Source organism: Elephas maximus, chromosome 12 (assembly GCF_024166365.1).
Source record: "Elephas maximus indicus isolate mEleMax1 chromosome 12, mEleMax1 primary haplotype, whole genome shotgun sequence".
Taxonomy (NCBI): Eukaryota; Metazoa; Chordata; class Mammalia; order Proboscidea; family Elephantidae; genus Elephas; species Elephas maximus.
Genome location: NC_064830.1, coordinates 35,614,808 through 35,642,306, shown reverse-complemented (window position 1 = coordinate 35,642,306; position 27,499 = coordinate 35,614,808). Strand labels below are relative to the sequence as shown.

Here is a 27,499-nt window from a genome sequence, read left to right as displayed (position 1 = left end):
GAAGATAAAATTGACTTTATGGCAAAATTAACAATAAAAGACAGGGAAGGACACTACATAATGATTAAAGGAACAATCCACCAAGAAGACATAACCTTAATAAATATCTACGCACCCAACGACATGGCTCCAAAATACGTAAAACAAATTCTAACAGTGCTGAAAGGAGAAACTGACAGTTCCACAATATAGTAGGAGACTTTAACACACAACTCTCAATGAAGGACAGAACATCCGGAAAGAAACTCAGCAAAGATACAGAAGATGTAAAGGCCAAAATCAGCCTACTTAACCTCACAGACATATATAGAACACTCCACCCAACAGCAGCAAATTGCATTCTTTTCCAGTGCACATGGAACATTCTCCAGAATAGACCACATTTTAGGCCACAAAGCAACCATCAATGAAATCCAAAACATCAAAATAATACAAAGCATTCCCTCTGATCACAATACCATAAAACTAGAAATCAGTAACAGAGAGAGCAAGGAAAAAATAAAATACGTGGAAACTGAATAACACCTTGCTTCAAAACAATTTGTTAACAGAAGAAATCAAAGAGGAAATAAAAAATTCCTAGAATCAAATGAGAATGAAAACACAGCATACCAAAACCTTTGGGACAGAGCAAAGGCAATGCTCAGAGATCAGTTTATAGCAATAAATGCGCACATCACAAAAGAAGAATGGGCCAAAATCAAAACATTAGCCCTACAACTTGAACAAATAGAGACGAGCAAAAGAAGCCCACTGCCACCAAAAGAGAGGAAATAATAAAGATTAGAGCAGAAATAAATAAATAGAGAACAGAAAAAAACAATAGAAAGAATCAACACCACCAAAAGTTGGTTCTTTGAATAGATCGACAAAACAACAAACCATTGGCCTAACTGACAAATGAAAAACAGGAGAGGAAGCAAATAACCCAAATAAGAAATGAACTGGGGGATATTACAAAAGACCCAACGGAAATAAAAAGTGTCGTAACAGAACACCGTGAAAAACTGTATTCCAACAAATTTGAGAACCTAAAGGAAATGGACAAATTTCTAGAAACAAACTACCTACCTAAACCAACACAAACTGAGATAGAAAATCTGAACAGATCCATAACAAGAGAAGAGATTGAAAAGGTGATTTAAAAAATCCCAAACAAAACAAACAAACAAAAACCTCTGGCCCTGATGGCTTCACTGGAGAATTCTACCAAATAGTCAGGGAAGAGCTAACACCAGCACTACTCTGACTATTTCAGAACATAGCAAAAGTGGGAATACTCCCAAATTCATTCTATGAAACAGCATAACGCTGATACCAAAGTCAGGCCACTAAAAAAAAAAAAAAACAGATCCCACAAAAAAAGAAAATTACAGACCAACATCTGTCACGAATATAGATGCAAAAATTCTCAACAAAATTGTAGCCAACAGAATTCAGCATCATATCAAAATAATAATACACCATGACCAAGTGGGATTCATACCAGGTGTGTAAGCATGGTTCAACGTTAGAAAATCAATCAACATAATCCACCACATAAATAAAACAAAAGAAAAGAATCACATGATTATCTCAATCGATGCATAAAAGGCATTTGATAAAGTCCAACACCCATTCCTGATAAAACCTCTAAATAAAATATAGGGCATCTAAACAAAATCAACAGCCAACATCATTCTCAATGGACAGAGGTTGAAAACATTCCCCCTAAGAATGGGAACAAGACAAGGATACCCTTTATCTCCTCTCCTATGCTATGAGTCAGAATCAACTCAACGGCACACAACAACGACATTTAATATTGTGCTAGAAGTCCTAGCTAGAGCAATAAGGCAAGAAAAGGAAATAAAGGGCATCTAAACCAGAAGGGAAGACACACCACCAAAGAAGATATTCAGTTGGCTAACAGACACATCAGAAAATGCTCCAGATGGTCAGCCATTAGAGAAATGCAAATCAAAACTACAGTGATAATATGATCCTGTACATAGAGAATTCCAAAGATTCCCCAAGAAAGCTACTGGAACTAATAGATTCAGCAGAGTAGCAGGATGCAAGATCAACATACATAAATCAGTTGGATTCCTATACACCAACAAAGAGAACTTCAAACAGAAATCAGGAAAATAGCACCACTTATTACAGCCCCTAAAGAGGTAAAATACCTAGGAATAAATCTAATCAGGGACATAAAAGTCCTGTACAAAGAAAACTACAAAACAGTATTGCAAGAAACCAAAAGAGACCTACATAAATGGAAAAACATACCATGCTCATGGATAGGAAGACTCAACATTGTGAAAGTGTTGTCCTACCCAAATCCATCTATAGATATAATGCAATCCTGACCCAAATACCAGCAGCATTCTTTAAGGAGATGGAATAACTAATCACCAACTTTATATGGAAAAAAAAGAGGCCCTGGATAAACAAAACATTATTGAAGAAAAAGAATAAAGTAGGAGGCCTCACATTACCTGATCTCAGAACCTACGATACAGGCACGGTAGTCAAGACAGCCTGGTACTGGTACACAGCAGACATATAGACCAATGGAACAGAATTGAGAACCCAGAGGTAAATCCATCTACCCATGAACAGTTGATCTTTGATGAAGGACAAAAGTCCATTAAATGGGGAAAACACAATTTTGTTTTTAACAAATAATGCTGGCAAAATTGGATATCCATCTGTAAAAAAAAATGAAACAGGGCCCAGACCTCATACCATACACAAAAACTAGCACAAAATATATTGAGGACCTAAATATAAAACCTAAACCAATAAAGATCATGGAAGAAAAAATAGAGACAACACTAGAGGCCCTAATGCATGGCATAAGTAAAATAAAAAACCGTAACTAACAATGCACAAACAGCAGAAGATAAAGTAGATAACTGAGAGTTCCTAATAATTAAACATTTTTGCTCATCAAAAGACTTCACCAAAAGAGTGAAAAGAGAACCTACAGATTGGGAAAAAGTTTTTGACTGCAACATATCTGACAAGGGTCTAATCTATAAAATTTATAGAATACTTCAAGGCCTCAACAACAAAAAGACAAGTTAACCCAATAGAAAAATGGGCACAGGCTATGAACTGACACTCCACCAAAGAAGACATTCAGCTGGCTAATAGACACATCACAAAATGCTCCAGATTGTCAGCCATTAGAGAAATGCAAATCAAAACTACAATGAGATACCATCTCGCCTGGACGTTACTGACACAAACAAAAGAAAAACAAAAAATAATGAATGTTGGAGAGGTTGTGGGGAGACTGGAACTCTTATGCACTGCTGGTAGAAATGTAAAGTGGTACAACCACTATGGAAAATGGTATGACTCCTTCTTAAAAAGCTAGGAATAGACATACCATAAACCAAAAAAACCAAACCCAGTGCCATCGAGTCGATTCCGACTCATAGCAACCCTATAGGACAGAGTAGAACTGCCCCATAGAGTTTCCAAGGAGCGCCCGGTGGATTTGAACTGCCATATGGTAGAAATACCATATGATCCAGCAATCCCACTCCTAGGAATATATCCCAGAGAAAAAAGAGCCATCACACAAATAGATATAAGCATAGCCATTTTCATTACAGCATTATTCAAAATAGCAAAAAGATGGAAACAACCTAAGTGCCCACCAACAGAAGAATGGATAAACAAATTATGGTACTTACACACAATGGAATACTACACAATGATAAAAAACAATGATGAATCCGTGAAACATCTCACAACATGAATGAATCTGGAGGGCATTATGCTTAGCGAAATACGTCAATCACAAAAGGACACATATTGTATGAGATCACTCTTATAAAAACCCAAGAAAAGGTTTGCACACACACTCACACACAATCTTTTATGGTTACGAAGGTAGGGTAGTGGTGAGGAAAGGAAATCACTAACTAGATTTAAAAAGCAAACAAACTAACCTATAGCTGTCAAGTTGATTCCGACTCATAGCGACACTATGGGACAAAGCAGAGCTGCCCCATAGAGTTTCCCCCAAGAAGCAGCCAGTGGATTCAATCTGCCAGCCTTTTGGTTAGCAGCCAAGCTCTCAGCCACTGTGCCACCAGGGCTCCCATTTGATAACAGACAACTGTTAACTCTGGTAAAAGGAAAGACAATACACAATATACGGGGGGTCAGTGCAACTTCACCAAGGCAAAGTCATAGAGGCTTCCTAGACACATCCAGACACCTTGAGGGACCGAGTTACTGAGGCTGAGGACTGAGGACCACGGTCTCAGGGGACATCTAGGTCAATTGGCATAACATAGCTCATAAAGAAAATGTTCTACATCTTACTTTGGTTAGTAGCATCTGGGGTCTTAAAAGCTTTTAAGTGGCCATCTAAGATACACCTATTGGTCCCGTCATGTTCAGAACAAAGGAGAATGAAGAAAACCAAAGACACAAGGAAAATATTAGTTCGAAGGGCTAATAGACCACATGAACCCCGTCCTCCAGCCTGAGCCCAGAAGTAGATGATGCCTGGCTGCAACTACCAACCACTCAGACAGGAATCACAATAGGGTCCGAGACAGACCAAGAGAAAAATGTAGAAGGAAATTCAAACTCACAAAAAAAGACCAGACTTACTGGCCTGACAGACACTGGAGGAACCTCCCAGACTATGGCTCCCGGACACCCTGCTAACTTAGAACTGAAGTCACTCCCAAAGTCCACCTTTCCGCCAAAGGTTAGACAGGCCTATAAAGTAAACAAGAACCCAAGTGAGGAACATGGTCCTTAGTTTAATAAAGCATAGGAGACCACAAAGGCAACACCTGCCCAAAAGCAAAGGGGAGAAGGCAGAAAGGGACAGGAAAACTGGACAAATGGACACACAGAACCCAGGGCGGAATGGAAAATAGGGACAGTGTCTCACCAAAGGAGATTCTATGAGCTCTTTCTTACTTTTCTTTTCAACCAGAAGGCAGGCTCAGCTATAGCTTCTCATCCCCTATCTCAGAAAGCAAGCTCTGAAGCCTACCCTTTCTCACAGGGAAGCTGTACCCTGCTCACTCTAAGTGGGCTCTTTGCTCAGGCATTCCAGCCTCTGGTGCCCACAGGAAGGAGTCCACAAGCTGTAGGACCAGCCCAGACTCATTACTCTCAGGTCAAAACAGAAAAAGAAGCAGATTTAAGGTTTGCAGGTCCATAGTTGGAAACCCTGGTGGCATAGTGGTTAAGTGCTACGGCTGCTAACCAAAGGGTTGGCAGTTCGAATCCTCCAGGCACTCCTTGGAAACTCTATGGGGCAGTTCTACTCAGTCCTATAGGGTCGTTATGAGTCAGAATCGACTCAATGGCACTGGGTAGGGCACCTGTGGTTTGATGGTGCCATTTTTCTAAACATTCCTCGATGGGCCTTTGCCTTGATTTTGTACATCTTGTGGCTTTTTCTCTGTATTCTAGAAGTGGAAATTAAAGCCTGTGTTTAAGCCCCAGAGCAGGGTGACTGCCTGGACCTGGAGATTGGCCTGGTGTAATGAAGTGCTAGGCACACATTCATGCGCATATGTGTGGGGGTGTGAGGTCCGGTTAAAATGCCGGTCCAGGTCAGTAGGTCTGGGGTGGGGCCTGAGAAGCTGCATTTCTAACATGTTCCCAGGTGATACTGATGCTGCTGGTGCTCAGACCACACTTTATGTAGTGAGGGTGGCCATCATTATGAACACACACTTTGGAATCACATTTGGGTTTAAGTCCTGGCTCCAGACTCACCTAACTATGTAACTTGGACAGGTTACATGACATTTTTAAGTCACAAGTTCCTTAAATATAAAGTGAGAATAATAATGATATTGAACTCTTCCGTTTTCTGTGAGATCAGCTCATATCATGCAGATTCGCAGGAACTGACAAGCCCTCTGGAGAGGAGAGGGCCCCGGGAAGCGCTAGGCCCAAGCTTTTTTTTTTTTTTTTAATTGTACTTTAGATGAAGGTTTGCAAAGCAAACTAGCTTCTCATTTGACAATTAATATACATATGATTTTATGACATTGGCTGGGCCCTAGCTTTTGATCTCCAGGGCTTTATTCTCATTCCGGGACTATGCTGTTGAGACTTGGCTGAGCCATAGGAGGGCCCCTGTACTTTACTTCTTTGTTAATAAAATAGGAGTAACAGAAATGGCGCCTCCTTCTGGAGGTACTGCACAGCAGAACTGTGTTTGCATAATTAACCTGACTCTTTAGTTTCCGAAATCAGCCAGATGTGCTCATGGTTGCAGTCATGGGTCCTTTCTGTCAAGCTGGGAGTCCTGTATACATCTGATTTAAAGAAACAATTATAAAACAATTTTAAATGCTTTAAAAAAGATACATGCATTACTTCATATATATGTATGATACAAAAACCAAACCCAGTGCCATCGATTCTGCCTCATAGCAACCCTATAGGACAGAGTAGAACTGCCCCATAGAGTTTCCAAGGAGCACCTGGCGGGTTCGAACTGCCAACCCTTTGGTTAGCAGGCGTAGCACTTAACCTCTACGCCACCAGGGTTTCCATATGTATGATAAATGATTGAAATTGACGAGACTCATATAGAACACTTAGTGTTGCTTTCAAAATTAAAAGAAATGTAAAGTGAGATTTTATTTAAAAAAAAAGTTGGAAAATACTTTCAAAATAAAAGAAAAGCACTAAAAACAAACAAGCAGAAAGAAACAACAAAAACAAAACTCTATTGGCTAGGGCCAAATATCCTGATCCAAAGTCACACAAGGGTGATGATCTGCTCTCCTAGTGTTTTCATCCCACTGTCTTGACTGCTTCTGTGTGGAGAATTAACTCTCATTCCTAGACCTACGGCAAAGTCTGGAATGTGTAGCTGGGAATGGGCAAATCAAGGACTGCAGCTAGCCCTGAGAGCCTTCCTTCACTTCACAGCTTCTGATAACACTAATGACACTCAGAGAACAAACTATGGATTTGGAAAAAGGGGGAAAAAAAGTCTACTGGATGATATTAAAGGCCTCTTCTTCCATTTGGAGCCCTGGTTGCACAGTGGTTAAAGCATTCAGCTGGTAACCAAAAGGTCAGTGGTTCAAGCCTACTCTACTAGCCACTCCATGGTAAAAAGATGTGATAATCTGCTCTTGTAAAGATTACACCCTTGGAAACCCTATGGGGCAGTTCTACAATGTCCAACAGGGTCACTACGCATTGGAACTGACTCAATGGCAGTAGGTTTGTTCTTGGTTTTTCCCCAATTTATCAGAAATGTAATCCACTTTTGAGCATTGAAGGTAACTCCCTCTCGTCTGATGCGGTACATCAGTATGGTCTTTATTTGACCTTTCTTCTAAGGGCCAATTTGTTCATTGATTTCCCCCGACCCTCTGTTATTCCCTAAGGAACTCTCCTACATAAATGACTTTTTCTCTGTGGACTGAAAAGGGTATTTGTCCAAGAGACCCAGGGTGGTTCACTCATTCTGATAAACCCTACACATAGGCAGCACTATGTGACTGGAAGGAAATTCAAGCACCCCGCCCCCAAATAACTCAGTGGTCCACTAGTAGGCCAATGGAGATCTAAAGCTTAGGAGCTGAGAAGCCTTTTGATGATTATCAAGTCCGACCCCCTTCTCTTATGTTATAATTACTACCAACAAACCAAATCCATTGCCATCAACTCAGTTCCGACTCATAGTGACCCTATAGGACAGAGTAGAATTGCCCCATAGAGTTTCCAAGGCTGTAATCTTTGTAGAAGCAGACTGCCACATTTTTCTCCCATGGAGCGGCTGATAAGTTTGAACCACAGACCTTTTGGTTAGCAGACAAGCACTTAACCATTGTGCTACCAGAGATCCTTGTTGTAACTGTTGTTGTTGTTAGGTGCTGTTGAGTCAGTTCCGACCCAACAGAACGAAACACTGCCCGGTTCTGTGCCATCCTTACAATTGTTGCAGCCACTGTGTCATCTACCTCGTTGAGGGTCTTCCTCTTTTCCACTGACCCGGTACTCTGCCAGGCATGATGTCCTTCTCCAGGGACTCATCCCTCCTGACAACATGTCCAAGGTATGTAAGACACAGCCTTGCCATCCTTGCCTCTAAGGAGCATTCTGACTGCACTTCTTCTAAGACAGATTTGTTCGTTCTTTTGGCAGTCCATGGTATGTTCAATATTCTTCGCCAGCACCACAATTCAAAGGCATCAATTCTTCTTCGGTCTTCCTTATTCATTGTCCAGCTTTCACATGCATATGTTATGATTGAAAATACCATGGCTTGGGTCAGGTGCACCTCAGTCTTCAGGGTGACATCTTTGCTCTTCAACACTTTGAACAGGTCCTTTGAATCAGATTTGCCCAATGCAATGCGTCTTTTGATTTCTTGACTGCTGCTTCCATGGTTGTTGATTGTGGATCCAAGTAAAATGAAATCCTAGACAACTTCAATCTTTTCTCCGTTTATCATGATGTTGCTCATTGGTCCAGTTGTGAGGATTTTTGTTTTCTTTATGTCGAGGTGTAATCCATACTGAAGGCTGTGGTCTTTGATCTTCATTAGTAAGTGCTTCAAGTCCTCTTCACTTTCAGCAAGCAAGGTTGTGTCATCTGCATAATGCAGGTTGTTAATGAGTCTACCTCCAATCCTGATGCCCCATTCTTCTTCATATTGTCCAGCTTCTCGTATTATCTGTTCAGCATACAGATTGAATAGGTATGGTGAAAGAATACAACCCTGACACACGACTTTCCTGACATTAAACCAGTCGGTATGCCCTTGTTCTGTCCTAACAACTGCCTCTTAATCTATGTAAAGGTTCCTCATGAGCACAATTAAGTGTTTTAGAATTCCCATTCTTCTCAGTATTATCCATAGTTTGTTATGATCCACACAGTCGAATGCCTTTGCATTGTCAATAAAACACAGGTAAACATCCTTCTGGTATTCTCTGCTTTCAGCCAGGATCCATCTGACATCAGCAATGATATTCCTGGTTCCACGTTCTTTTCTGAAACCAGCCTGAATTTCTGGCAGTTCCCTGTCGATATACTGCTGCAGCCGTTTTTCAATGATCTTCAGCAAAATTTTGTTTGTGTGTGTAACTGTTAAAAAAAAAAAAACCAAACCCAGTGCCGTCGAGTTGATTCTGACTCATAGCGACCCTATAGGACAGAGTAGAACTGCCCATAGAGTTTCCAAGGAGCACCTGGAGGGTTCGAACTGCCAACCCTTTGGTTAGCAGCTGTAGCACTTAATCACTACGCCGCCAGGGTTTCCATGTAACTGTTAAAAAACTGTTAGCTGTTGTCAAATGAGCCCCTGACTCAAGAAAACGTCACGCACAAGGGAAGAAAATACTGTCCAGTTCCGTGCCATCCCCGTGATCAGTTGGGGATTGGACCGTTGTGAGGGTTTTCATTGGCTGACTTTTCAAAAGTAGATTGAGCTTTCTTCTTAGTCTGTCTTAGCCTAGAAGCTCCGCTGAAACCTGCTCAGCATCATAGCAACCTGCAAGTCCCCACTGACAGGTGGGTGGTGGCTATGCCTGAGGTACACTGGCTGAAAATCAAACCTAGGACTTCCACATGGGAGGTGAGAATTCTACCACTGAATCATTACTGCCGTCTCCTTCTGATAAATAAAAGAAAATGAGGTTTACAAGAAGAAAACTACTCAAGTGTATATAACGCATTAAAAGAAGGTCTGTGTCTTTGAATTTGGACATCTTTCAATTCTCAGAATTCTCCTTAGGAAGACCCAGAGAACACTGGACAGAAAGTTTACCAATGTTTCTCAGTATGCGCGTGTCCTAAAGACCATCAGAATCATCTGTGGAGCTTTTTTAAAACTGCAGACCCCCAGGGTCCACTACGGGCCTGCCTACTAAATCAGAAATGCTGGTGATGGGGCCTAGGAATCTGCATTGTGGAAACCTTTCAGAATGATTCTCTGACAAAGGACTTTGGAAAAGCCCTTTCTTAAACCTTTAACATGTTAACTGTCAGCTACAGCCACTGCAGGAATTTACTCCCTAACAGCTCCTAAAGCTGGGAAGTGAACTTGCCCTTGAGCTGAGCTGGGGGGTGGGGAGGGTGGGGGGTGGGGAGGATGGGGGGTTGCCCCGCCCTCCTTTCATTTCCTCAGCAGGTAGCCCTTGTCCCAGATTCTCCCAGGTTGGTTAAGACTGAAATGCCCTGTGTGGGCCATCCTGCTGTGGCACTCCAAACTTCCAGTCACTTTGCCACCTTGGTAGAGCCCTGGAAATTGAGGACCAAGCTTTCTTTCCATCACACATGGACCCGGTGACCTTTTGCAGCAACCCCAGAACATTTCTCTCAGAAAATTCGGAAAGAACCAGCCCTACTACAATACATGGCTTATCCATCTTTAGCGGAATCTCCTGAAAGGTTTGTTATTGGCTAGATTTGGGGGCAAACTAAGTCATGATTCCAAAAATTCTTTGTAATACTTTAGTTTTAAGTTTTCTCCCGTTTTCTTACCGGGAACATGTGATATGCGAACAAAGACTAAATATACTGAAAGATTCCATTCATGAGTCATTTTGAAATGAAAAATCCTAGGCTAATATATTTCTCCTTTTTTTTGTATTTTGGACTTGCTGAAAGTGTTTCAGCAAATGTTTTTCTTTTCAGAGGAAAGATTCTCACGGAGGGAAACACAGGCATAATGAACAGATTGATTTGCCTGGGGTCACCCGGAAGAAAGAGCTCTGGTGGGCTCTGGCATTCCGCGTACCCCTCCTCAACTTCCAGCTTAGACCACGGAGGAAGGATGGCTGACCCTTGTGGCTGGCTAAACTAAGGGTCTGTGGTTTCCTGCTCTGTGCCACACTGTGCTACTGCATTGTGACTCAAATCCACAAATACCACTCCTTCTCTTTCTGAGAAACCCTGGTGGCCTAGTGGTTAAGAGCTGTGGCTGCAAACCAAATGGTCAGCAGTTCAAATCCCCCAGGTGGTCCATGGAAGCCTTATGTGGTAGCTCTACTCTGTCCTGTAGGGTCACTATGAGTTGGAATCAACTCTACTGCAGTGGTTTTTCTCCTTCCAAGTATTACTTCATAGAAATAAAAAGGAGTTCTTCTAGCAGAAGGGGTGTCCCTCTTGTAGCTTGCTTCTCACTCTGGATTTGCTCTCTTAATTGGAATATTCTCATTTCAATCCCTCACCCCATCCTCCCTCCCTCCCTCACGCACGCACGCACACATGCACGCACGCACGCACACCTTCCTGAAGCCAGTGCCTTAGTTTCAGTCAGTGATACCTGGTAGAGGAACACCCCATACTAAATCTGCATCAAGATTCCTTCCAAGTTCCCAGGGGCAACAGCTTCTCTCCCAGTTGGGCCATCGCTTTGGGGATCCAGCAGTACTTCAGTGTGACGGTTTGAAATCAGGAGTCCTCCAGCCATAAACACCAAAGAGGCAGGAGGAGCACCTGGTCCCCTTCCGTTGAGTTAGTAATGTTATTGGTGCATCTTTGTGAGGCACCAAGTGGCTTAATACAACTTAGGGAGGGATGGTGGCCTTAGAAGTTCCTTGGAATGTCTAAATCGGGTCTTTTGCCTTTCCACTCCTCATTCATTGCAAGCTCTGAATGAGGAACTGGGAGACCCTACCTCTTACTGAAACAAAGGGAGTGACTGGTGGCAGGAGAGCACAGTCTTCCACTAACAACCTGGGGCAGGGACAAGGACTCTGTCTTTCCCTTGGTCCCTAGCTTGTTTTCTCTGCATATGTTCTCAAGCCTTTGCTCCAAGGAGTGGTGTAAGAGCTAACAATCTGTCTTGGACACCGTCAGGTTGACAAACTACACTTCACCTAAGAACTTGGTCAATGCAGTGTGGCTTGTGTGCCCTTGCAGCTCTTAACTCCCTGGTGTGCCTGGAACTAGTGTCCTAAGGACAGTGGGTAGGAGGATGGGACAGCAGCACAACTGAGGCTAGTATCTCCCACACCCTAATTTATTTCTGTAGGCAGAGGGCAGGCCAAAGAGCATGCTACTGGGTATTTTTTAGAACCTCTCTCTTCCAACTCCTTATCTGGAGGCTGGAGAAACTACAGCTTTTATAGGAATGAAGACAGAGGGTTAAAATATTCTCTGTAGAAAAAAGGAAAGGGAGCTGCAAAGAACCTGGAATCAAATGGCCTGGGAGGAAGAAGGAGGCAAGAAGCGCCCTGAGAATCAGGGAAGCTGAGTCACACTCCTTCTCTCTGTTCCTATTAAATTAGATCTGGAAAGTCAGTAGCCAGAATCCTCAGTGGGGTGCCTACCTGATGTGTGAGAGAGCTGGGGAGGTAGGAAGTTCACTGAAGAGCCAGTCCCTTCTTGCCTCCCAGTCTCCTTGGGAGCAAGACATACTCTCACTGTAATAAATGTAACCCGGCTTGGAAAATGTAGAAAAGTTCCACGGTAGATCTTTGTGCATTTATCCCAGGGCCTGAAACAATTGACAGTAGATAGGTACCAACGGTTGGGGATTATTTGGGGGGGGGGGATTCACAAATCTGAGCGCAACGTTGTCCAGTTTGGAATAGGGAAAACAGAAACCCAGTACCAAGAAGGAATTCTCTTTGCCCTTTGGAAGAAAAAGAGTATGCCTAGTTTTAAAGCAGTAAAGGCAAATTTTGTAATTGAGAAAAGAAAACGAGAGAGGGGCACTCAGGTAAGACTAAATAAATAGGCATAAGTGGATTTCAGACTTTGGGAGGAAGGGGCACTGGGAGATGTCACTTGCTCACCAGAAGGTGGCGCGTTTTCTTTAGGATTGCGTCCTGGAGTCTCTCAGATGAAAACCTCGCAGCAACACTTGCGAGTCCCCTCTCCGGAAATCGCTCTACAGATAATAACCCTCCAGTGTCTGGAAATGTTTAATTACCGCCAACGCTCGTTTCTCCAGCGCCAACCGCCGCTGCTGCAGCCTGTCAGGGACGCAGCGCCGCGGGTGTGGTAAAGCGATTTGATCCTCAGGGTTTCACCCTAACTATCCACAAAACAGTTCAGTGAAAAGAACTTTTCTTCATTATTCTCAGTTCGATTAAACCCTGAGTTGTTTTTAATACATTTATATTTACTTGGGAGAAAAGAGAAATTTAGTATCTGTAGAACATAACGTCTGTTATGTGTCGAAAATAATTCTAACAACTCACTTAAAAAAAAAATGTAAAACCCACCACGCCTTTTACGCACATTTTACATCTGTGCCTCACAACAGAAGGCATTATCTTCCCTCTACTTTACCCATGGTAGTATGCCCAGACTCAATGCATTTCCGTGCGCCTATTTTTATTCACTTTGCATAAATATTCTTCCGACCAACCAAGGGTAGATCTAAACATGTGTTTATTGTTATATTTATTAAAGTGACAAAGAATTACAAGAGTTACCTGCTCATAAAGAACTCAGGAAACGGGTCCTGCCTAGAAAAACAGTTTACTTTCCCTTTCAGTTTTGATACTGTAACTTGTCTGTCGCCGTCATAATAATCAACGCCTGGCTCTTGCGTTCACCAGGAACCCTGGTGGCGCAGTGGTTAAAGCGCTCGGAGGCCGGGCGTGGGAACCCACCGGCCATTTCGAGGGAGAAAGAGGTGGCAGTCTGCTTCCCTAAAGCTGTACAGCTTTGGAAGCGGTATTGGGGGGCAGTTCTAGTCTGTCCTATCCGGTCGCTGAGTCAGAATGGACCGGATGGCAATGGGTTTGGTTTGGTGTGGGGCTCTTGCTTTCACCTGGCATCTATTCTCCGACGGAGCCTGGGATTGCTTTTGCGTTATCAGAGTGTGTTATCTGCACAAGTGTGTGTGGAAATCGTGTTACCTACCTTCCCTGTTTAAAAGCTTTTCCCCAAAGCTGGCTTTTGACCTGATTGACCGTAATGGTTCCAGAGGAACTATTGAACTATTACAATCCATCATCTCAATGAATACAGAGGGACACCTAAATCTCCCGCTTATTTGCCAGCTCTGTACACCCGTAAGGGGAGTCTGGTAAGCAGACCCCAACTGTCCACAAGGTAAGTTACAGGGAAGCTTGCGTTGGAAGCAAAAACTCGCGGAAGCTAAGTAAATTCCATTTCTAAGCAATAGAATGAGGTCATTTTTGTTTGGTTGGGGAATGAGCAGGGGGTCTTTTTTTTTTTTTATCCCAAACACCCCAAAGCAATCCGCCATGTTCTGGTTAATTTTCTGGAAGCTGCTCAATTTTCGCTCCCAACACCGGCTGGGGCACTTTCTTTCCCAGTGAGCAGGAGCCTGGAGGGACTAGGGCTGGGGCGGCGGAGGCTCGCAGAGGCGGTCACCACCCCAAGTATGCCCAGGAGAGGGAGGTGGCCAGGGCTTGCTTCTGACTAGGAGCCTTGCGGTCAATGGCCAGGACACTTGGCCGGCCTGGGGTCGCTCCCTGCCGGACAAAACCCCGACTGGCGGGACGTGGAGCAGAGCGCGGGACCCGGACTTAGACGCCTGGTCTTGCTGTGGGGACCCTTCCCCAAGGCTGCTTGGTCCCCAGCAGAGTCTGGGACCCCTTGGGCGCCTTCGGGTTGGGAGAGCCAGAACGAGCAGCGGCGGATTTCCCGCCCGGCTCTCCGGTCTTGGGCTGGAGCCCTCAGGATCAACGAAGCAGAGGCTGCAGCTGCCGGGTGCAGAGTACGCTGCGCTCCCAGGAATGGGCTGCTGATCCAGACAGAGGAATTTGGCCACCTTCACTGGGTAAAGAAGGACAGTTGGGTTTGGGCTGCCAGGGCGTTTACAAAACTCGAAAAGCAACGTTCTTGCGATTCCTAAACGAATCTGACTTTGGTAAGCGTGTCCTACCAGCCCTTAAGGGTCCTGGGTCCTGACTTCCTCAAGCCATATAAGACCCAAATCCAGCTGCTGCGCTGAGACCTAGGCCCTGCTGAGACAGACCAAATTCTCCTAAATTGACTCCGAAGGGGATTCCACCAGTTGCCACTCCCCACCACCTCCCCCCATCACGCCCCTCCCGCCGCACAGAGCAGCGGGGGGGCGAGGGGAGAGGGGGGTGGGTAGTTCTCTGGGCTCCTTCCTGCCCGCCCTACCCAAGGACTCAGGCCTCTGTCCTCCCGAGGGTTTGGTGTTGATCCCTTGGGAACACGCAGCGGGTAGCTCCTAGCAAATGTCGAATTTGGTTATTGCTGCTTTCTGGGGTTGTGCATGGCGGAGACCTAGGAGGAGCCTCCTGGAAGTCAGTTGTCTGAAACAGGGAGGGCTTGCCTAGGTTAAGAGAAGCACCCTGTGTCGGGGGTACTGCTCTCCTGCCCTTCCCTGTCCCTCCTGGAGGTCCAGGTCCAGTTGTCCAGGGTGACAACTCCTCTGGCAAGCAACACCTAGGGCCCTGGGCCATGAGGGCTCAGTGCCAACCCTGCCTCCCTACTTTGCCCCCCCCCATACGAGGATTTGGCCTGAGTCAGGATCTATTTTAGAAATAACGGTGATAAAAGTGGGCATTAAACAACCCAGTTACATATTCCTTTCTTTAGGATCCTGAGTACTCTCGCAAAGAGCTCTTTAGGGATTCTACTACTTGAGCCTTTTTGGAAGTGCCCAGGTATTTTGGACAAGGGTCCTGTTTCAGAAGAGAAGGGCAAGTAGAATGAAGGAGGAAGTCCAGTTGAGCTGTGCAGAGTTCAGAGCAAAAGGCAGGATGTGCCTGCTCAGGACGTTACAGTTCCCTGTAAGCATCCAGCCACTCTTCCTCTAGAACATTGGGACAGGCAGAGGTCCTATGGAGGAGACCATTTTTTGGAATCTTTCATGGCCGGTAATGGAGCACTCCCCATGCATTGCGTACTAGCAGAGCTGGAGACAGGTACATACAAACCTCCTGGACTCCAGAGGGAAGTGAGTACAATCCAGGAATGCTCTGCATGGAATTATCCAGAGAGGCCCTCCCCTGGTCTTCGAACTTGCTGCCCTGGAACTGGGGGGGGGGGGGGGGGCAGCAGAGGTGATTTCCATTCCCTTCTACTCCCAGGAGGCCTTGCCTGTGGCAGAGATGTAGCCCAATGACAGCAGCTGCTAGGCGTCCAGCTGCCAAAGGCAAATTTAATCCAGTACAGTCTCTTAATCCAACACTAGCCTTTGGCACTGAGTGCAGTCCCTTGGGGCAAAGACTGTGCCCCCTTTTCCTTGCTCTCACTCAAGCCAAAAAGATACCCAGGGGCTGGAGACCAGGTTCCATTTGAAAGACTTGGGGAGGATACAAGTATCTCCTCTGACTAAGCTTTTGGGGGGCATCTCCACAACCCCATCACCCTAAATCAGGGATTATTGCCCTCTCAAAAAAAAAATCAGTTCCAGGTTGTGGAGTAAAATTGGAGGTAATAGAAACTGGTCCCCAGGGATGTAGTATCAATATGTCAGAGCCCCACAGGCCCAGGTGCGAGCCCCAAGGACTCAGAGGTGTCACTCGGCAACAACTCTGGAGCAAAGTCCAGGAGTGAACCTGGACCCACCCAAGACCCAGGAAATCAGTGCCTTTTGGGGTTCTGAGCCAAGAGCCTTGTGTGGGAGATGTGGGCCAGGGAAGGGGTCAGACCTGGGGTCAGCTGGAGTTCAGCCCCCTGAGGTGATCAGTCAAGAGAGGGCTGGCACCCTCTTGGGTAAGGCATGGACAGCCGGTGCAGATTTTTTGGCGGCCAAAACCATGACCCTTCTTGGATCGCAAACGCCACCTGGACCAGCTCCTTGGACTCAGGGGTCCTGAAGCTGACGATCTTTGCGGGCTGCCTCCGGTGCCTTTGCTTCTCTTCCTACGCATCATCCCCGTACAAATGAACACGTGAAAAGAGATGCCACTTGCGTTGGGGTGGAAATCCAGAGGACTGAATTCCAGGAAAATAACGTTCCTTACCTCCTCCGCTCATTCCCTCACCCTGCCTCTGATCTTTCTGCCGATCTCCATAACCCAGCGTTTGGGGAAATCCAGAGATAACAGTTCTTTCGGGTCGGTAACCCAGCCTCCCTCCAGTCCTAGGAGCTACCTAGCCCAACCTGGGTTACCGCCTGGCCCTGAGCACGCTTCGATGACCAGGAGCTGCTCCAGTCCTGGAACCTCCGCCTCCGGAAAAGATTCCGGGAGGGGAGGTGATTCTGCCAGGGACCCAAGTGCACTGGAGCCCAAGCTGTGGGGCGAAGATCCCGTGCACAGAGCTTCCTTCCCAGCCTAGGCTGTGTTCTAGGCGCGGAGGAATAGGACCTCGAAGCGCTGCGCTCTCAGCGGCTCTCAACTGCTAGAGGCTGCTTACTTTAGCGCATCAGGCGTGGCTTCATGGGCCTTAACAACGTAGAAGGGGTCTCACCGGCCTGAGGAAGAGTGGACGGAGGTCCGGGGAGGCCGGGACCAAAGGAATGAAGCTGCCAAAGTCGGCTGTCCGGGTCAGCAAAACTTTGCCTCTCAGTGCGCAGGCGCGGGGGCGGTTTGGGGGGCAGGGGAGGGAGGGGAGGAATCCTGAAGCAAGGGGCGGGCGAGCGGGGTGGGGGGAAGGAGGGTGGTGGATTAAAATAAGTAGGCGGCTCGGTGCTAAGGGATGAGTGAGTCGGAGCTCGGCCTCTCCCCAGCTCGTTCGCAGCCTCTCCCGGTTCAGACCCAGCGAGGGAGCCGCGAGCGAGGTTCACCATCCCCTGGCGGGTAGGGCTCCCGGGCCGCTGAGCTGCTGTCCTTCGGAGCGCTCCCGCGTGTCGGGCGCTCCGAGTCCCCGCGGCCAGAGAGGGCCCAGGACTCTAGAACTCCAGAGCCTCTGGTATCCCGTGTCCCCCGCAATCGGAGCCCCAGAGACGCTCCCAGCTCCTGGACCGCCGCGGAACAAGGTAACTGCAGCCCTGGGCGCCAGGGCTCAGCGGGGGGAGCGCGGGCAGGAGTCCCGGGTCGCCGCGCGGCGGGTGTCTTCTCTCTCTCAATGTCCCAGAAAGAAGCTCCTCTTGCCAAACGAAGGCTGCAGAACCACTGGGAAAGTAAGAACAGCTGCAGCCCAAGGTGGCTGGGAGTGCTGGCTCAGGGACTTCGAAGCCGCGAGGGTCCTCGGCCTCTGATCTCAGGGGAATGAGGGTACCGGCCTCCGCTAATGCCCAAAGTCGGGCCCGGCTCTGCAGAGTCCAAAGCGAGGTACCCGCGGACTTCAGAATTCAGCCTGTGGGGCCCCTTTAAAAAAACCGGATCAACTTCAGCGAGCACAAAGTTTCCTGAGAGGCACGGTTAGTTCAGGCAGACTTGCCTTAGCTGAGGAAGAAGGGAGAGTGGGTGGCCGTGGCTGCAGCCAACCGCTCCAGGGACAGGTGCATGCCCTAGCCGCGTTGCGCTTTCGTGCGAATTTGTCTCTTGCGGATTTATGCTCGGGTATCAGGCCGGCTAGAACCGGAGCGCAGGGCCGCGTGCCTGGTGCCCGCCTTACACTCGCGCCCTGACTTCAGGGTGTTCTCTATAGAGCTATTGGTTTGTGTCCTAAAGACCTGGAGCACAACCTGCGAATGCTCCAGTGCGGGGGGCCACGCAGGGGGCGAGAGTATTGCTTCCCAATTCGGGACCCGCATGCCACAGTAGTGGAAAAGCTGTGGAGCCACGGGTATCTCCAGGCTGGGTCTTGGAAGGGAGGGATTCCTTTGCCCCCCTAAACCTGGCCTTTAGGAGGGAAGGCGGGAGCCGGAGGAAAGAGGGGAAGAGGTGAGGGGTTGGCTGCAGAAGTAACTTTCCCCTGGCACCTCTCTGATGAAAATTAAAACTCACATTCAGCCGTTCCTCAGCAGCTCAAGCAGAAGCGAGGTGTGCTCTCCGAGTATAAAGTAGCTGCGAGGATGTCTTTGTTGGCATAATTGGGTAAATTTCACCTGGGTTCAAAGTTGCGCGTTGGCTTTTGGAAACAGAAACCACGTGCGAGGATCGTCTCCAGGCTCACAGCCTCCTAGGGGAGAGGAGGGCTGGCGGGGGCTGGGAATAAACAGTGTGTAAATGTTCTATCCGAGGCTCCTTGAAGTAATTGCGGTTTCATTAAGATTGGGGGAAGCAGATCGGTGAGAACGCAGCGGGCGTTTAAGTGCAGGGGGATGGCCGCCTCGCCAGTGGCTTCGCTCGATTCCTTTCGTTGAGAGAATGCAACAAAAGTATCCAGTGCTGGTCAGTCCTCTCGCTGGGAGTCTGGACAGCTGTCACCACTCGTGTTGAGGATCCGAAGCGAAGGATGATTTTCTTGGGCTGCTGCTGGGTTCCTCCAGGGTAAGCTCTTGGAGCTCACACTGTCCTCATTAATGCAAACAGTTAACTCGCTCACGCTCAATTAGCGCCGAATAAACCACTTTAATAGACTCTGCACACTTCATTAATGCCCGGCGAAGGGCTAGCAGCAGAGCCGGGATTGGCGCTCCAACGCGCGAGGGAAGCCAGCGTCCGCGCCGCGCAAGGAACAGAGCATGGAAGCGCGAAGTGTGTTTGCTGCGTTTAGTCGGGACCGTTTATCCGCACCCCCAAGTCCCGAGGCCTGGGCTTCTTTAGGAGTGGATGCCTGGCCTGCAGAGAGGTGTTCACACTCAGGGTTTAAAGATCGAAAGCGTTCGCACTGGGGTTCCGGGGTCAGGGCAGCGGAGCCCGCGGGGCTGGAAGTCCGCCCATCCTCTCCTGCGACATAGGCGAGTGTAAGACGGTGTTTTTCTCTTAGCTGATCTCCTAAAATCGGATCGTGGATTCTGCTTATTTTGGGTACGGGTGTAAAGGGGCCACGTTTCGAACGAATTTCGTCCCCAAGGAGCCTGGGGAGCCCTCGTCTCGGAATGGGGCAGAAAATAAGAAGCTGGCTGGGCCGCTGAGGAAAATAAATTGAGTGTTGGGGGAAACAAGCTCGGGCAGATAGCCCGGACCGATTGGCTCCCAAGAGCCAAGATCGCTGCAAGCCCCTCCATGGAGCGCAAGGCCCCTCTGGTGTTCTCTCCTGGGGATAAGGGAGGGATGGCCACGTTAGTACTCACGTTTGGCGGGTTCTCGGTTCCGGGCACCGAGCGGGCTCCGGCCCTTGTGTAGCCCAGAATCCCGCCGCCACTGCCGCTCATCTTTGCCATGGATAGGCCGAGTACCGAGAGAAGCAAGCAGAGGCCTCGGTGGCGCCGGGCGACCCCGGGGAGTTGGAGATAAGGATCTGATTTCCAACTTCTAGAGAAGAAGAGGTGACAGCAAATCAAAGAGCAATCACCCGCCTAAGTCCCGGACCACCTTTGAAGTTGAGGAGCCTCGTTTTCTCTCCACCCTCGCCCAAGCCGGTCCCGCTTTCTCTTTGGCCCAATTAGTGTTTTGCTCCGCCACGTCTCAGAGCTCCGGGTTTGTCCCCCGGGCGACCCGTGGTTGGAAGAGTAGCGAAGGCTGGGGGGTGGGGGGGTCCCAGCCAGGCCAGCGCTCCCGCTTGAGAGGCAGGATCTTCGCAGATTTTTTCCTCCCCTAGCCTCGAGGCTGAGTTAATTGCAGCGATCAGACTTGGTTTTCATTCGTTTGAGAAATTAAGCTGGGCAGGCAAATGTCTGCAGGCTTGTGGTGTTTTGTACCACAGAGCCTCTGTCCTTAGGGCCCTGCGCTCACTGAGCCGCCCAGGCAGACCTGCCTCGTGCCAGCTTCCAGGGTCAAGATTGTCCTCACTCCCGGGACCTGGAACTGCACCTCCCGGGATAGGGCCGTCCTTTTGGAGTCTTGCTGCAACGAAAGGCAGCCGAGTCTGGGCCTGGATTTTGCCAACTTTGGCTGAGGGTCAGCTAGGCTGGGGAGGCGGCCTGGGGGGGCTGCGGCTCTAAACTCGGGGCCAGAGGAATGGCCTTCGCATCCCAGAGAAAGGAAATGACTCCAGGTTAGAGGGGAGGCTAGAGGAAGAGAAGAGGAGCAAAAAGAGGAAGAGAAAAAAGTCTGGAGCGGAGGACTGAGCAGAGGCGGTGGGAGTCCCAAGAACCCTGCACTGGCAATGATTTCTTGAGTAGCCTTAGGCTCAGTGCCGGAGTTCAGCTCTTGAGCCTCCCAAGGCTCCCTGCCTACTTCTGTTTTCCCTTCTCCCTGTTTTTCAGGACTTGGAACCGGTTCCTTCTGATTCGCGAACCCCTACTGAGAATTTGCATTTCCACCCCAGATATACAGAATCAGAATCTACATTTTAACTAGAACTCCAGGTGATTCTTTAGTATAATAAATTTTGAGAACCACTGCTCAACTAGTGGTTCTCGGAATTGGTCCTTAACCAGCAGCATTAGCACCTTCTGGGAACTTGTTAGAAATGCAAATTCTCAACAGGGGTTCAAACCAGAACAAACTGACCAAAGTCCTGCTTTTTTTTTCATCCATTGGACAGACTTGAGTTAGGAAGTGTCTGGGAGAGACAGAATGAAAGGCCTCTCTGTGGAGCAGGTCTACAGAGGCTGGAGACCCTGACCCAGAGGGTCAGAAGATGCCAGACTCCTGGTCACTTCAGCGCAGCTTCCCTCTGGCCTTGTTCAAGCTCCCTGATTTTGTAGTTGGAGGTGCACAGACCATAGCAGCTGAGGCCTGGCTTCAGTCCTCTTGCCCATAGGCATACCCACCTGCTGAGGGCTCACCATGGGACCCAGAAACTACTTGAGAGCCCTGAGGTCCTGCTTCCCTTTCTTACGGGGTGGGGGGAGGGGCACTGCAGCGTCCGTGTATGTGGTGAATATGTGACTGGGTAAATGAATGTGGGTGTCGTGCCCTGAATAAAAAGAAAGTGATCCCCTGGGGCTATGGTTGGGGGGTCAGTCTGCAGGCCACTGAAGAGAGGGTGGTGTCAACATGGGTCCTTAGTGGGTAGAACAGCAAATTTGAGGTCAAACTTGAGAGTTTTGAGGAGAAAGATGACATGGTTTCTGGAAGTCAAATTGAAGATCAGCCAGGAGGTGTGTGTAGTTGTGTGAATTTATACGTGTGCCGTATGTCCCTGAATCTCTTCGTGGCTGTGATGTGATCCCCTGTGTACATGCTGGGGCCTGCATTTTGTAGCCAGTGTTGTGCTACAAGACATGGGTTGTCCCAGTTTATCTTTGCATCTTGTTATCAACTCTGCTACAGAATGCGTGAATCTGTGTTTATCTGTCAGTGTGTAAGCACTTATCGATCTGCCCGTGAATGTGTATGTGTGCTTCCAAGTTCCTGTTTATCTTTATAGAAGAGCATATTTCTGTACTGACCCTTTCTGTGTGAATGTAAGGTTTTACACACCAGTTTTCTGTGCTGGTGGCTTTCTTAATGTTCTGTACAGTATCGCAGGCCCGCATTTCAAGTTGGTTGCACTGCATGGGATTTTTCTCCTAATTTCTGTATGTAGTAGTTTGTCTGTGCCAGAGACCATTTGGAGGGAGTCTTCAGACCAGGGAGGCAGAAGGAGACTTCTGAAAACAGGGCTTCCCTGCATCTTATGTCCCCACCTTCTCTGAGAACAGGTGTGTTCCCTGGGTGGGATCTTAAGACTCCCAGCTCTGGCCCTGGGGGGAGAAGAGGATGCAGCTGGGCTGGAATTCAGCACGAAGACAACCTACCCTGAACTTCTCTTTTCCTCTCCCACTGCCCTTCTTCCTTTTTTCTGCAGATCAAGATTGTGAGAACACCCTGCAACCCCGGCAATGGGCAGCAAAACCTTGCCAGCGCCAGTGCCCATCCACCCATCCCTGCAGCTCACCAACTATTCCTTCCTTCAGGCAGTGAACGGCCTGCCCACGGTGCCCTCGGACCACCTGCCCAACCTGTATGGTTTCAGTGCTCTGCATGCTGTGCACCTGCACCAGTGGACACTGGGTTACCCAGCCATGCACTTGCCGCGCTCCTCTTTCTCCAAAGTGCCAGGCACCGTATCCAGCCTGGTGGACGCGCGCTTCCAGCTGCCTGCCTTTCCCTGGTTCCCTCACGTCATCCAGCCCAAGCCAGAGATCACCGCTGGAGGCAGCGGCCCCGCAGTGCTTAAGACCAAGCCGCGCTTTGATTTCGCCAACCTGGCCTTGGCTGCCACGCAAGAAGACCCGTCCAAGCTTGGCAGGGGGGAGGGCCCCGGCTCTCCTACGGGTGGGCTGGGTGCTCTCCTGGATGTGACCAAGCTGTCCCCAGAAAAGAAACCCACGAGAGGACGCCTGCCTTCCAAGACCAAGAAGGAGTTTGTCTGCAAGTTCTGTGGCCGCCACTTCACCAAGTCCTACAACCTACTTATTCATGAGCGGACGCACACCGATGAGCGGCCCTACACCTGTGACATCTGCCACAAAGCCTTCCGGAGGCAAGACCACCTACGGGATCACAGGTGCAGTACTGCGGGTGGCCCAAGAGAGAGCTGGGTCTGTTTGTCTCTGGCCTCCTCGTCCTCCTCTGCAATGAGGAGGCTCATGAGACCCTTCTGCCTCCAGGCCTCCTGAGTTTTTGGGAATTGTCTAAAATCATGATGGAAAACATACAAGGCTCAGGGATAGGTTCTTGGAGCGTGGGCAGAGAAAATATGGTGTTGTATAGGATGGAAGACTAAGTCAGGTCTCCATGAATTTCATTAGCTCCCAGTTTACTCAGCCCTTCCTCCATTCTCAGCTCTAGCAGAAGTTTCTATGGGGATAGCCGTGACATGGGAACGCTTGACATGTAGCTAGTGTGACTAAGAAACTGAATTTTAAATTGTATTTAATTTTAATTAATTTAAAATTTAATCACCACACATGGCTAGTGGTTACTGCCCTGGATAGGGCAGCTGTAGCAAATTGGCCAATCCGAGCCCAGGATTCCCCTTCAGTGACCCAGGCTTTGGATGAGGCCATGCAGCAGCTCCTTAGGAAGGCAGGCTGTCTCCGTGGCTGTACCCGTTTGTTCACTGATCAGATGTTGCCCAAGCAGTCCTTCACCTCCCCACTCCACCTACAAACAGCACTTCGCCCTCCTTCACATTCTCTACTCCACAATCTCCCTTCTTTTGAAGGCAAGCGTCTCATAACAGTGGGAGGGGATCTTGGGCAACTGCTTAAAACGTTGCATCATTTTGCAGGATTAACATTCTGTTTTCGCCTTCAGATATATTCACTCCAAAGAGAAGCCCTTCAAGTGTCAAGAGTGCGGCAAAGGATTTTGCCAGTCCAGGACTCTCGCTGTCCACAAGACGCTACACTCACAGGTGAAGGAGCTTAAAACTTCCAAGATCAAATGCTAAATAAAACCTCCCGGTGCGCAGGACCCTGGCTCACGCCACCCCCTCCTCCAGAAGGACTGGAAGCCTATGGCAACTCTGGCGGGCAGCGGGAGGGGCTCCCGGGACCTCCCCCACCCAAAACAAGGTCCCCTGGGTCCCAGGCGCACGCGGTACTCCAGAGCTCTGCCGGGAGCCGTGACCCCGGCCGCCCAGCGGCTCCCCCAGGACGTGGCTAAACTCTTGGCCAAAAGGCGGTACTCACGTGGCGGAAGGGAAACTGCATTTAAAAAAAAGAACGAAAGCTCCGCGTAGCCGCATCGGCGCCTCTCCCAGAAGTATTACTTTTTCTATTGTTATTTTATACGTTTTCTTTACCTTTTTTTTTTTTTTTTCTTCTTTGACCATATAAGCTTGTAACTCTGACTGCGGAGAGGGGGGAGAGAGGAAAAGAAGTTCTGCGCGATTGCAGCTTCCAGTCCCCTCCTCCCGTCCCCACCCCCACCCTGGGAGCCTGCAAAAGTGTAATCCGTGTATCTGCTTCAGCTGCCCGGCCCCAGGGAGCACTCGGGCCGGGACGTCCCCTCCCAGCCCCCGCCGCGCAGCCGGCCTCGGGCTCCAGGACTCGGACGGCGGGGCGGGGACCTCGGCCCGGGGGCCGAAGGGGCCCGGCCTCTGGCTCCCCTGCGCCGCAGCCCTGTCACCACCAGCGAGCAGCCGGCCAGGAGCGGGGCATTGTATTGCGATTGGCACTTTATGCTGACCATCGGTAACGGACATTATCACTGGAGTTTTTAAAATATTAAATAAACGGTTATTTTACAGGCATTGCAGGATGGGTAATTTCCCTCCAAAACGCAGGAGACTGGGCGGCTCCTTTCTCTGAGAGGAGGAGGTCTCTGACCGACTCCAACCTGTCTCGTTTCCCTACCCCCGCCCTGTTGGAGTGATATTGCTGACTTGGTGGAGAAACTCCGTCCCCTTCTATGTTTGTTTGCCTTTGACGCCACTGCAGTTTTTTGTTTTTTTTTTTTGTTGTTTTTTTGCCTTTCTTCCCTGCTCCGGTCCTAGGGTCTCAGTTCCTCCCACTCCTCTCCTCCGAAGGGCTGTGAGTTTACAAAGAAGCAGAGCCCAAGGCCAGTACACCGGCCAAGAAAAATCCCAACCTCTCCAGGTGCGGGGAGACACTTAGGGTCCACAAAAGATACGCAATATCACCCCACTCCCCTACTCAAAGCCTCCGCACCGCCTCTTGATTGTGTTTGGGGATGGGCGGCACCCTTTGTTCGCAGTCTCAACCATCGTTGTTCCCCTCACCCTCCCACCACCCCCACCCCCGGCCCCAACACTCGGCAGAAAATACGCAATCACCTCTGCCATCCCAGGGTCCCAAACCTACATCCCTCCCTCTCTCGGGATCTCGCAGACACCCTTCTCCGGTTGGGACTGGTCGCATGTCCGCATCAGGACTCCACGCCCGGGAAGATTCCCTACAGTTTGAAAGCCTTGTCATGAATGACAGGGGCAGGAGTCCTGGGAGGCGGGGAAGCTTAGGAAGAGAAATCTGAGTCCACCCTCCACAAGTTGAGCCTTCCTCGGGACGCCTAGTTTTCCCACAATTAGAGGCCAGACCGCCAGGGGGGCTCTCCTGCTTGGCTTGGGGCGGGGCTCCCACAGCTCCAGCACCCTGACCGCGGGGCTGAAGCAGGCGGTGGCGCCCGCGGCCTTTCCCAAGCTGAGCGCGGCCGCCGGGGCTTCAGTGCCCGGTGCCCAGCGGCCGCGGGGACCGCCCGGCCGAGCTCCCCTGCAGCAGGGACCCCAAATCCCAGCCTCAAGCAGAGCCCTGCGGACAGAGAAAGCGGTCCGGGACTGTAAGAGTTAAGATGCTCTAGCTTTTTAATACTTCATCGCACCCCATCTGAGGACGCCTTCAGCTCCTGAGCGGGCTAGAACTCCACGACCCAGGAACCTTATTTTGCCTGTTGCTGTGCGGCCCTCTGCGTTGGGAGCTGCGCTGCCCCCTGCTGGACAGGCCTGGAGGGGCGGCCGAGGACTCGGGCCACCTCTCTGTGTTCTGCCCCCAAGCACGCCTAACTCTCCCACGCAGCCCCTGTCGGCCATTCTTTTATACGTCTCGTCTCGCCCTCTAAATCCTTCTTGACTGGTCCCAGGGCCCACTGAGAATGAGAGGCCGGGTAGTGCCGGCCCGTGGAATCTCCACTGGTCAGGCAAGATCCCAATCCCTCTTCCACCCTGGTCCACAAGGATGCGCCCCAGAAAAGACTGGGCCTCCGCCTTCCGAGAATTGAGACCTTTGCGTGGAGGGGCATGGGGGTTTAGCCAGTGGGGTTTTAGGCTTCGACGGCCTGGATCCAACAAGCGCAGGCCGTGGTATGGTTGGAGCTCGGCCCTGCCTTGAGTTAGGTCCCACAGCAGGAGCAGCATCTGTTCCTTTACTCGGCCGGGTGAGGCTGGGGGCCGTGGTTGCTCCAGGACAACGAGAGTGCGTGGGTATACACACATGAAATACAGCCACTACGGAGGGTTTTGGACACCTCTGGGGACCAGAGAGAGGGCCACACCTAGTCCCTTCGCTTTTTCTGGGATTACATATTTCCCAGGGGATTGACTCCCGCTGTCAGTCCCTCACCTTCCACATCCGGGACACACAGTTACTGAGCCTGAGCAGTTAGCTGGGCAGAAGGCGGAGGTTTGCGGCCGAGGTTTTTCCTTTCTGGCTCACCCCACTTCAGGCACCGGGAGTCCCCTACCCTCCATCCGTAGCTACTGGAACTGAGAGACTTTCAAGTTCAAATGTGCATTCTTGGAAGAACGGATTCCCAGCGCAGAGTTTTTGTGGGGTGTGGTGAGTAAGCCAGGGTGCTACCCAGACCTCCAGAGTCCCCTGTAGACGGTTGCTGCCATCCTGGTGGGCCAGAGGCCACTTCTCAGCGCAGCTCGCTGCGATTTATACTCGCGGCAATGATTCATAGATTGAGCCTAAACAAGAATTGCAGGTGCGAGGGTAGACTGGGGCCCCGGGCTACCAAGCCCCCACACAGCCTGCAGTTCCCGGGCGACGTGGTTGGGGGCAGTTTTCCTGCTTGCTTTCAGCGTGGAGCGCACGATAAGGGCAATAAGACAGCCAGTAATGCCGGGTGGGTTTCCTTGCCTGCTGCAATCTGGGGGACCAGCTTCTTCCCGCTCCCCTCCCCTGTCCTGAGTCAAAAAGCTTCATCGGTCCTAGGGTCAGTCCCGGGAACCCTGCCGCCCTGAGAGCGCGGCCGGGGCCAGTGTTCCGGAGCGTAGGAGGCTGGTGACGCTGGCCAGAGGACGCTCAGCTGGGGCCGTT

At 49.4% G+C, this 27,499-nt stretch overlaps 1 protein-coding gene across 2 annotated transcripts; it reads left to right on the top strand.

Moving 5' to 3' along the window:
- Positions 1 to 17,191: 17,191 nt before the first annotated feature.
- Positions 17,192 to 24,968, top strand: OSR1 (odd-skipped related transcription factor 1). Of its 2 annotated transcripts, XM_049904611.1 has the most exons (4): positions 17,192 to 17,401; positions 17,585 to 17,833; positions 22,691 to 23,283; positions 24,036 to 24,968. In XM_049904611.1, exons 1-4 carry the CDS (start codon positions 17,375 to 17,377, stop codon positions 24,169 to 24,171), a joined length of 1,005 nt encoding a protein of 334 aa, XP_049760568.1. In that variant the 5' UTR covers positions 17,192 to 17,374; the 3' UTR covers positions 24,172 to 24,968. The 2 variants fall into 2 exon arrangements, with proteins under 2 accessions (XP_049760568.1, XP_049760569.1); XM_049904612.1 differs by lacking the exon at positions 17,585 to 17,833 and having other exon boundaries at positions 17,194 to 17,401; positions 22,582 to 23,283.
- The last annotated feature ends 2,531 nt before the right edge of the window (positions 24,969 to 27,499 follow it).

Excerpts from the sequence above, each read along its gene's own strand:
- OSR1 (XM_049904611.1), top strand. The coding sequence starts at position 17,375 with ATGAAGCTGCCAAAGTCGGCTGTCCGG. Across the intron at positions 17,402-17,584 it reads TGCCAAAGTCGGCTGTCCGG|CTCGTTCGCAGCCTCTCCCG; the intron begins GTCAGCAAAACT and ends GCCTCTCCCCAG. Across the intron at positions 23,284-24,035 it reads GACCACCTACGGGATCACAG|ATATATTCACTCCAAAGAGA; the intron begins GTGCAGTACTGC and ends TTTCGCCTTCAG.